Source organism: Nerophis ophidion, linkage group LG09, assembly GCF_033978795.1.
Source record: "Nerophis ophidion isolate RoL-2023_Sa linkage group LG09, RoL_Noph_v1.0, whole genome shotgun sequence".
In the NCBI taxonomy this organism is placed as follows: Eukaryota; Metazoa; Chordata; class Actinopteri; order Syngnathiformes; family Syngnathidae; genus Nerophis; species Nerophis ophidion.
Window position 1 is genome coordinate 58,910,783 of NC_084619.1, and position 11,580 is coordinate 58,922,362.

Below are 11,580 nucleotides of genomic sequence, written 5' to 3' on the forward strand. Positions count from 1 at the left end.
GTAATTTGATAAAAGGAACAAGATTAAGAGCTATTTAGTAGGATTTAAGGTCCAAGCTGACATCACACTCACATTTTTACTGCATGCCTTGGGTAAGCGCAGGAGTGAGAAGTTTTAAATTAATTACCGTCCCTGCGGCAATTCAAGGAAGTAGGGTGTATATATATATATATATATATGTATATATATATATATATATATATGTATATATATATATATATATATATATATATATATATATATATATATATATATATATATATATATATACACACATATACACATATATATATATTGGACAAGCGGCAGGAAATGGATGGATGGACAAATATATATACATATATATATATATATATTTTTTTTTTTTAAATGAACCTTTTTTTTTAAATTTGGAAAAAAGAAATATGGACAATTTTAAATGAAGAAATATGAAGATCAAAAAATAAAAATGTGGACTGTAAATGATAAACAAATATGCATATACGTGTGTATACATATATATATATATATATATATATATATATGTATATATATATATATATATATTTAGATGTATACATTTATGTATATATGCATACATATATAAATATATATATATATATATATATTGACTGCACTTAAATGTAGAATATATGTAGAATATATTTATACTATTCATATATTATATATATATGTTATATATTATTTATTATTATTGTCTATCTTCAGCGAACTGTGGTGCTGAATTTCCCCCAGGGATCAATAAAGTACTTTCTATTCTATTCTATATATATATATATATATATATATGAACCTATTTTTAAATTGACAAATATCAACATTTGAAAAATATACAGAGATGTATAAACTAATAACCTAGATGTTAATAACGATCTGCGGCTATCTTTATAACAAAAGTATTTTTTCCTTTCATATATTTATAGGTTCTAAGCTATTATTATAATGGCCGCCGCACCTTTCAATGTTTTTAGTACATTCCTCCCTGCATGAGATGAAACATAACACCTGATAAATGTTTATATCAGCATAAGCAAAGCTTCAACTTCCCACACAATCCTGTGTCATCCACTCCATGTTCATTTTTCTGTCCTTCTTCCTTTCCGTTCTCGTCGGCTTCGACCTCCCAACCTGGCGGGCCATTGCTCAGTCTGCGGCGGCTCCCGGAAGTTCAAAGGTCACGTGCTGACCTCAGGGGGAAGCCACGCAGACACAAGGAGTGCATCAGGAGGACAAGCAGGGGTGATCGGACCTTGAAAACGCCTTCGATGCTGTACTTTGGCTGTTCCTAATGCTGTGACCCTCCAAATAAGCCAATATAACATTTGTACACAATGATTCTAATGCACTAACAATGTTTAACAGCTTTTATTTAATGTGTACTATTATATTCATGTGCCGCTAACACAAAATACAATTAATAATAATAAATACATACATGTTGGCGGCGACCACGATTGTACGGATTCTTCATCCCGCGTACGTCCGACATGCGTGCGGGAGCAGTTTCATCGTCTTTTCGCCGAGCCTCAGGAGCTCCTGTCCTCAAAGTAGGTGTGCTCGATGCGCCGGCAGAAGGACAGCAGGTTGCTGTAACCCCTCACCCGCTCGGCCAGCTCCGGGCTGGTCAGTCTGGTGGTAAGGATGGTGAAGAGGTGGCCGAACACCAGGGCGTCCAGCTCCGTCGGCCTGGAGTGCAACGTTGTGTCAGTCATGATCAATAAATACACATTCATTCCATTAATAACAGTCGATACACTTTCCTATGTGGAGTTTCAGACATTAATTAAAATGTTTTTTGACGCAGTTACAGCCTTCGACCACAATGGGGTGCTAAAGCAACTACTGTAAATCCCAGGCTATAAACGCTTCACACCTGCGGCTTTAAAAAGCGGTGCGGCTAATTCATAGATTTTTCTTCGCTGACGGCCTTAAAGGCCTACTGAAACCCAATACTACCGACCACGCAGTCGGATAGTTTATATATCGATGATGGAATATTAACATTGCAACACATACCAATACGGCCTTTTTAGTTTACTAAATTACAATTTTAAATTCACTGCCAAGTGTCGTGTTGAAAACGTTGCGGTATGAAGACGCGTGCGTTTGACGTCTCGGTATTTTCCAGCCCGATCCAAGCTATAAGTAGTCTGCTTTAATCACATAATTACACAGTATTTTGGACATCTGTGTTGCTGAATCTTTTGCAATTTGTTCAATTAATAATGGAGAAGTCAAAGTAGAAAGATGGATGTGGGAAGCTTTAGCCTTTAGCCACACAAACACAGCCGGTGTTTCCTTGTTTAAAATTCCCGGAGGTGAAGCTTTACTATGGATCAGAGCGGTCAAGCGAACATGGATGTCGACTACATGTCTACCGGCAGTTTTCGGTGAGAAAATTGTGGTATAAAGTCCCCTCTTACCGGAGATTTGCAGAGCTTGCGCCGTCCATGCAGCTGTGTGACTTCCCTCAGAGACTCTGGCGTCAACACACCCTTGGCCACACCCCTCCGACTTCAGGTACTATTTAATCTCACTAAAACACTAGCTACACAATAGCAGATAAGGGATTTTCCAGAATTATCGTAATAAATGTGTCTAAAAACATCTGAATCGCACTCACTTGCCCTTACCGTTTTTTTTTGTTTTTTTTTCTAGTCCTTCACTATCAATATCCTCATCCACAAATCTTTCATCTTCGCTCAAATTAATGGGGAAATTGTCGCTTTCTCAGTCCGAATTACTCTTTCTGCTGATGGCTCATATTGTAAACAATGTGAGGATGTGAGGAGCCCTCACACCGGTGACATCACGTGCACATCGTCTGCTACTTCCGGTAAAGGCAAGGCTTTTTTATTAGTGACCAAAAGTTGCGAACTTTATCGTTGATGTTCTCTACTAAATCCGTTCAGCAAAAATATGGCAATATCGCGAAATGATCAAGTATGACACATAGAATGGACCTGCTTTCCCCGTTTGAATAATAAAATCTCATTTCAGTAGGCCTTTAATGCAAATAGTTAAATGGTTCCAGCGACCTCCCCTGCGACCTTAAAAGGGACAAGCGGTAGAAATGGATGGATGGGTTCTTATCGTATACATACAGGCAGCGGACTGATAGGTGACATTTGGTCGCCACCTGGAAGGAACTCAAGTCAGAGACTATTTACTGTACGTCTTACACAGCATTTACCTATATGGCCCAATCCATACAACCTTCCCTAGTCGTGGTGCAGCGAGGGGGAAATAATTCATGTGGCGCAAACATTCACCAATCATAGTCACACATAACACAACCTACTCATTTAACTTTGTGGACATTATATGTGGGGTTGAGGTGGGCGGAGGATAGGGGGGCGGGTGTGGTGGTAGCGGGGGTGTATGTTGTAGCGTCCCGGAAGAGTTAGTGCTGCAAGGGTTTCCGGGTATTTGTTCTGTTGTGTTTGTGTTGTGTTACATGCAGATGTTCTCCTGAAAAGTGTTTGTCATTCTTGTTTGGTGTGGGTTCAGAGTGTGGCGCATATTTGTAAGAGTGTTAAAGGTGTTTATACGCCCATCCTCAGTGTGACCTGTATGGATGTAGACCAAGTATGCCTTGCATTTACTTATGAGTGTCTGTAAAAGCCGCATATATTGATTGTGTGACTGGGCTAACACGCTATTTGTATGGAGAAAAAGCGGACGTGACGACAGTTTGTAGAGGACGCTAAAGGCAGTGCCTTTAAGGCAAGCCCCCAATATTTTTGTCCGGGTGGAAATCGGGAGAATGGTTGCAGCTGAGATAGGCTCCAGCACCCGCCGCGACTCAAAACTGGACAAGCGGTAGAAAATGGATGGATATACATATATATCTGCAGCTTATAGTCCAGAGCGATTAATATATTAATGTTTCCCCCTAAAATGTAGTGGGCGTGGCTTACATACTGTTTATTGAAGAAGAAGGGTTGCGTTCCGAGCCGCTGAGAGAGAGCTTGGCAACACTGGCTCACGTCCTCGTACACCTGAAACACGCACAAGAGACGCTTGGCGCTGACTGCACAGGTGCCACGGCCAGCTCGGCTCGGCCCGTTGCTCACCTGCGCCAGGCTCTTCCCCCCCCAGCCGATGGCGTTCATCTTCCTGCGGACCTCCCACTGCTTCTGGTAGGAGAGGATGGTGCTGAGGGGCCACGAGTACGGGCTGCTGTACCTGGGCCGGGTGATCTGCGGCGCAACGGAACGTGAGACGGCGAGGGCGCCGGCGTCACCGCCAAAGGGCTGGGACTCACCTCGGCGGCGGTGGCGTCGTCGCACCACTGGACGTACAGCTGGAGAAGACACACACAATTTGTCTTTGTATACAGTATATACTGTATATACACATATATATATATATATATATATATATATATATATATATATATATATATATATATACTGTATATCTATACATACATACAGTACAGGCCAAAAGTTTGGACACACCTCATTCAATGCATTTTCTTTATTTTCTATTTACATTGTAGATTGTCACTGAAGGCATCAAAACTATGAATGAACACATGTGGAGTTATGTATTTGACAAAAAAGGTGAACTAACTGAAAACATGTGTTATATTCTAGTTTCTTCAAAACAGCCACCCGTTGCTCTGATTGCTGCTTTGCACACTTTTGGCATTCTCTCGATGAGCTTCCAAGCACACCCGTGAAGTAAATACCATTTTAAGTGACGACGTCTTGCAGCTCATCAAGAGAATGTCAACAGTGTGTGTGCAAAGCAGTACTCAGAGCGAAGGGTAGCTATTTTGAAGAAAATAGAAAATAAAACATGTTTTCAGTTATTTCACCTTTTTTTGTTGAGTACATAACTCCATGTGTTCTTTTGTAGTTGTGATGACTTTAGTGTGTGTGTGTGTGTGTGTGTGTGTGTGTGTGTGTGTGTGTGTGCGCGTACCTCAGCAGTCAGCAGCATGTTGTTGACCAACTCCATGTACGCTTTCATTTCAGCCCTCTGAATGTCATCTAAGCCGTCGCTCAAAGAATGACCCTAATGAGCAATGAAAACACAGAGGTCAAAAGTCAGCTTCTGGAATAAACTGGTTGAAAAAATGTTTGTGTCACGCTAAAATCGGTTAGCCTTTTTTCACACTTGTGTCACAGTTAATAGTGTCACTATTAGGGATGGGTACTTTTTTTGTGACCGATTCAAGGCTGCTAGTCCCACCGGATACCGTCCATCCATCCATTTTCTACCGCTTGTCCCTTTTGGGGTGGCGGGGGGGTGCTGGAGCCTATCTCAGCTGCATTCAGGCGGAAGGCGGGGTACACCCTGGACAAGTCGCCACCTCATCCACCGGATACCAATTCACGTAAAATCCAACGGTGCCATTTTCCAGTACCTTGCCATTTAACGATCACTCCGGACTCAGACAATGTTGCAATGCCAACAAAGGCATTGACTCAAAAGAAACTTCAACGCAAATAAAAAAAAAAGGCTCCGCTAGCCTGATGCTAATATACATTGGCTTTGCTACTGACATGCTACTGATTAGCATTAGCAACTTTACATGGAAATTTGAACAACGCCAATTTTGTTGGTCGTCACAATTGATGTTTTGTGTTGTTTTGCCATGGCCACGGCTTGACTCTGGAACAGATTATTTCCACAAAAAGAGGATTGCAGTGTGACCCCACCTTGGCTTTAGTAAACTGCACTATCGGACCCAGCTCGGACACCACCTGGTTTCCCACGTGGATGAAGGGAATCTTCCCTGGAAGGGGAACAAGGAAAGGGTTCATGGTGCAGAAGGCGAGAGAAACAATACCGTGTGTTTTCCAGCGGACTCACCAGAAGGCGACATGTACTCGGCGTTAGATTTGCAAACCACCTGCACGGGCAGGCCGCACATCCTCAGGTAGGCCTTGAATGGGACAATGAACAAGCGCCATTAGTCTGGGTTTCAATGGTCAACTGACACTTCATTAGGTACACCTGCAGACTATAACACAGGAGTGATTCAAAGTGCTACAAGGGTCGTTTGCGGTCCGCAGTTTGTTTTTTTCTAAAGACAAAATAAATATGTCCTGGACTATAACTAATAAAAAAAAATGGAATCGGACCTGAAAACTGAATATGATTATTTGCATGGGTGTTGTCACCAAATTCCTTGCAAGATATGGTAAGTTTTTTAGGTGTGCTAAAGCCTTCAAAAAATGTACTTGGTGGTATAATATTAAGAATATTAAAGAATAATAATACAAAACAATGTAATATCCCATGGGGGTTAATTTCCGCAAGTCACGTTTATTTTACAGTTTAGATTTTCTAAACCATAGGGGCATTGGAGCCAGGGCCGACAAAAAGTTTCTCAGCTGTGGTCTGTACCGGCTTGAAGTACTAGTTTGCAATACCCTATTCCACCACTTGTGGCAGTAATGACAGTATCAAACAAACAGAAGACGTCTGGAGCTAAAGTCATAAAAAATAAATTATTGAGCGCAAAAAATATAACCAAAGTGATGTAGCTGTATTTTTGTCTGTATTGCTTCATTTATTCACTGTTTTTTTTATTTCAACACAAATAATCATATGTACATATGTATTCTTTATCAGTTATTTTTGGTTAGTACTTATTTTTCTAATCAGCCTGACCTTAGCCAAACGTTTATGTGATCAACACATGGTTTAATATCCTTTGGCAATATTTTAAACTGTAAGTTTGTAAGATATAATTATTGAAAACTATTAAAATCAATAGTCATATTACTAATTCAGTGTTAGTATTTGAATGGGCCCCGGGCCCCGAGGTAAAAAAAGTTAGGAACGGCTGTTTTACAGCACATTTCATACGCAAGACAATTCAGAATGTATATGTAGAAAAAACTTGTATTAAAAAATTACGTGAAAGCGAATAAATCCCAAAAATAGTCATGAATTAATCCAATTTGCTTTTTTTCGTTCAGATCGTTCAGCATATATTGACCTACATTGTACTGGTTTTTATATGACTGAAGTGTTGGGCTGCAAAATCGGCTGAAAAAAAAGTTAGCATACTAATGCTAGCATGGTAATGCTAACATTAGCCTTCTAACAATTAGCATGTGTCAAATACCAGTTTATAAGACTCTGAGGTGTTTGGCTGCATGATTGGCAAAAAAAAAAATAGGACGCTAGTGTTTGTATACTAGAATGCTAAGATTAGTGTGCTAACAGTTAGTATGTGTCAACTACCAGTTTATAAGACTCTGAATTGTTTGGCTGCACAATTGGCTAAAATAGTTAGCACGCTAAAATGCAAATATTAGCATTCTAACAATTAGCATATGTCAAGTACCAGTTTATAAGACCCTGGGGTGTTTGGCTACAATATTGGCTAAAAAAGTTTGCATGCTAATTTTAGTATGCTAGAATGCTAACATTAGCCTGCTAACAATTAACATGTGTCAAATACCAGTTTATAAGACTCTGAGGTGTTTGGCTGCACAATTGGCAATACAAAATTAGCACGTTAGTGTTTGTATGCTAAAATGCGAACATTAGCATGCTAGCAGTTAGCATGCACATGACCCTGACATGTTTAGCCGTAAACGTTGCTAAAAAGAAGGTTACATATAATTATTGAAAATCTAGAAATCACAATTTAAAATCAAGCGTAACATTACTAATTCAGTGTTAATATTTCAGTGGTAAATAAGTTTGGCCCCGAGGTTAAAAAGGTTAAGAATTGTCTTTATAGCACAATTTATATGCAAGACAATTAAAAATGTATATGTATTAAAATGTATAACAAGTTGTAAAAAATGACAACAAAGCAAATACAATTATTTCAAAATTCATAAAAATAATCATGTATTGATCTAATTAGCTTTACTTTGTTCAGCTAGTTCACTATGTATTGACCGACACTATGGAATTTTAGTATCTTTAATGTAGCAATGTATCGAAACGGCCTTTGAATCCTTCAAGTTTTCTGTATGCGGACCCTCGCCGGTATAAATTTGGGTGCAAAACGAGCATTGACAAAGAGTTTACCTGCACAGCAAGAGAAGAGGCACACTCCGACAGCAGAATCTGATCCTCTGCAACAGTCGCGAAGAACACGATTGGCATTGTTTGTTTTATGGCTCTTAGTGTCCATCGTTACAAAACATACACTGCGCTTTATTATTATACACATGGTTAATTAAATCCCCTGCATTGATGCACACACTCACCCCTCAGAGGCTGGTACAAGGCTGCACTCTCAGGCCAGGGCTCAGCAGCTGTGCAAGTCAAACAAGTCAACATGTTAAAAAACACATACACGGATATTTGTGTTCCAGTTTGCAGGGGTACCTAATCAAGTGGGCCGTGGGTAATCATGTTAACTATTATGCTCTCTAACAAAATTCCAAAATACTTTTCATAACAGTCCAAAAACAATAACTGAACATTAACTCGCACTTTAAAGTTTACCATTTCGTTGGTTTTCACCAGAGGTGTCAAACATACGGCCCGCGGACCAGATCAGGCCTGCAAACAGGCTTTATCCGCCCTGCGGGATGAGTTTGCGAAGTATAAAAATGAGCCGAAATTTTGGAATGGAAGAATCAGCTGTTTTAAATGTGTCCACTAGATGTCACAATAGTAATTACTTGTATCTTTGTAGATGATGCTACATATGTAAAAAAAAATAAAGAATTAATCAAATTTTAGTGCACCTGTCGGGAAAATTTGCAAACTACATAAATAACATTCTACAATTTGATTTTGATATTATTTTTTCATCTTGATGGATTGGAAATTGACACCAATGAGTGGACTGATGAACATTATTACATCATTTATTCACAAAGAATAAATAACGACAAAGATCAAGTTAAAGTTCCAATGAATGTCACACACACACGGGGTGTGGTGAAATATGTCCTCTGCATTCGACCCATCCCCATGTTCACCCCCTGGGAGGTGAGGGAAGCAGTGAGCAGCAGCGTGTGCCACGCTCTCTGGAATCATTTTGTGATTTAACCCCAAATTCCAACCCTTGATGATGAGTGCCAAACAAGGAGGTAATGGGTCCAATTTTAAAGTCTTTGCTATGACTTGGCTGGGGTTTGAACTCACAACCCTCCGGTCTCACGGCGGACACTCTAACCACTGAGCTAAAGCAAAGTGTGAATTATATTTATATAGCGCTTTTCTCTAGTGACTCAATTAGCTTTTACATAGTGAAACCCAATATCTAATGTTACATTTAAATCACTGTGGGTGGCACAGGGAGCACGTGGGTAAAGTGTCTTTCCCAAGGAAGTGGGGATCAAACTTGGAACCCTCAAGTTGCTGGCACGGCCACTCTACCAACAAGGCTATAGAGACGAAAATATACCCCTAAAGATGGAATACTATTAATCGCAACATGTAAGTGTAAAAAACGACAAAAACACCATTATGATTTGTACATTTTCAGAATAAAACTTGTTCTATTTTTACACAAAGAAAACATCCTGAAGTTGTCTTTATTTTGAAGTTATCGTGCCGTGATTTTACCAGTCCAGCCCACCTGGGAGTAGATTTTTTCCTCCATCTAAAACAGGGATTACCAACACGGTGCCCGCGGGCACCAGGTAGCCCGTAAGGACCAGGTGAGTAGCCCGCTGGCCTGTTCTAAAAATAGCTCAAATAGCAGCACTTACCAGTGTGCTGCCTCTATTTTTTAAATGTTATTTATTTACTAGCAAGCTGGTCTCGCTTTGCTTGACATCTTTTAATTCTAAGAGAGACAAAACTCAAACAGAATTTGAAAATCTGAGAAAATATTTTAAAGACTTGATCTTCACTTGTTTAAATAAATTCATTAATTTTTTTTACTTTGCTTCTTAAAACTTTTATAAAGACAATTTTAGAGAAAAAATACAACCTTAAAAAGGATTTGAGGATTTTTTTTTAAACATATATACCTTTTAAATTCCTTCCTCTTCTTTCCTGACAATTTAAATCAATGTTCAAGTAAATTTTTTTTTTTTATTGTAAAGAATACATTGTAATTTAATTTCTTCATTTTAGCTTCTGTTTTTTTGACAAAGAATATTTGTGAAATATTTCTTCAAAGTTATTATCATTAAAATAAATAAAAAATATTCTGGCAAATCTAGAAAATCTTTACAATCAAATTTAAATCTTATTTCAAAGTCTTTTATTCCATCGATCCATTTTCTACCGCTTATTCCCTTTCGGGGTCGCGGGGGGTGCTGGCGCTTATCTCAGCTACAATCGGGCGGAAGGCAGGGTACACCCTGGGCAAGTCACCACCTCCTCGCAGGGCCAACACAGATAGACAGACAACATTCACACTCACATTTCACACACTAGGGCCAATTTAGTGTTACCAATCAACCTATCCCCAGGTGCATGTCTTTTAAATGTTTTTTTTTTAAATTGTTCTGGAAAATCTAGAAGAAATAATGATTTGTCTTTGTTAGAAATATAGCTTAGTCCAATTTGTTATATATTCTAACAAAGTGCAGATTGGATTTTAACCTATTTAAAACATGTCATCAAAATTCCAAAATAATTTTAATCAGGAAAAATTACAAATGATGTTCAATTAATTCTTTTTTAAAAATTTTTCAAAAAGATTCAAATTAGATAGTTTTTCTCTTCTTTTTTTCGGGTGAATTTTGAATTTTAAAGAGAAGATAAACTATGTTTCAAAATGTAATTTTCATTTTTTTCCTGTATTCTCCTCTTTTAAACCGTTCAATTAAGTGTTTTTTTTTTCATCATTTATTCTCGACAAAAAACCTTCCGTAAAAGGAAAAAAAAAGTATGACGGAATGACAGACAGAGATACCCATCCATCCATCCATTTCCTACCGCTTATTCCCTTTTGGGGTGGCGGGGGGCGACCTCAGCTACAATCGGGCGGAAGGCGGGTACACCCTGGATAAGTCGCCACCTCATCGCAGGACAGAAATACCTATATATATATATATATATATATATATATATATATATATATATATTATTATTATTTTTTTTTTTTAATTAAAGGCAAATTGAGCAAATTGGCTATTTCTGACAATTTATTTAAGTGTGTATCAAACTGGTAGTCCTTCGCATTAATCAGTACCCAAGAAGTAGCTCTTGGTTTCAAAAAGGTTGGTGACCCCTGATATAAAATGAGTTTGACACCCCAGGTTTTCACTGACATTTAGAAGAGTTAAGAGGTCAAACTCAAACCGGAAGTTATAAATAAAAGCGCCAAAATGGCAGGTCAATTTTGGGTTTCAAAAGAGCAGGACTGAGCACCGTGTCACAGCAGCGATGCAGAAACAAGGCAAGCCATTAAACTACAACTTTTTTAGACATGTCGTTTAATGGTCTCTAAAAGTTGGCAAATTAACGAAAACGGACGTAGCAAATTGAACAATCACCACCGGAAACAAGGTAACTAAAATACGCAAAAGGCGTAAACTACGCCTGTTGGCAAATTAACGAAAACAGCCGTAACAAATTGAAAATTCACCACCGATAACAAGGTAACTAAATTACGCAAAAGGCGTAAACTACACCAGAGTGGCAAATTTCCGAAAACGGACGTAACAATTTGAAAATTCCCCATCG

At 38.6% G+C, this 11,580-nt stretch overlaps 1 protein-coding gene across 1 annotated transcript in view; it reads right to left on the reverse strand.

Annotated features, from left to right (window-relative positions):
• Window positions 1–1,349: 1,349 nt before the first annotated feature.
• The window catches only part of mtx2 (metaxin 2), a 10,672-nt gene continuing 441 nt past the window's right edge, over window positions 1,350–11,580 (reverse strand). Inside the window, exons 2-10 of the mRNA XM_061911362.1 lie at window positions 8,193–8,240; window positions 8,011–8,057; window positions 5,827–5,899; window positions 5,673–5,749; window positions 4,933–5,025; window positions 4,268–4,306; window positions 4,077–4,202; window positions 3,925–4,001; window positions 1,350–1,686 (exon numbers count right to left, since the gene is read on the reverse strand). Coding sequence (XP_061767346.1) covers window positions 1,527–1,686; window positions 3,925–4,001; window positions 4,077–4,202; window positions 4,268–4,306; window positions 4,933–5,025; window positions 5,673–5,749; window positions 5,827–5,899; window positions 8,011–8,057; window positions 8,193–8,240 — 740 coding nt within the window. The 3' untranslated portion in view covers window positions 1,350–1,526. The remainder of the gene's footprint in view (window positions 1,687–3,924; window positions 4,002–4,076; window positions 4,203–4,267; window positions 4,307–4,932; window positions 5,026–5,672; window positions 5,750–5,826; window positions 5,900–8,010; window positions 8,058–8,192; window positions 8,241–11,580) is intronic.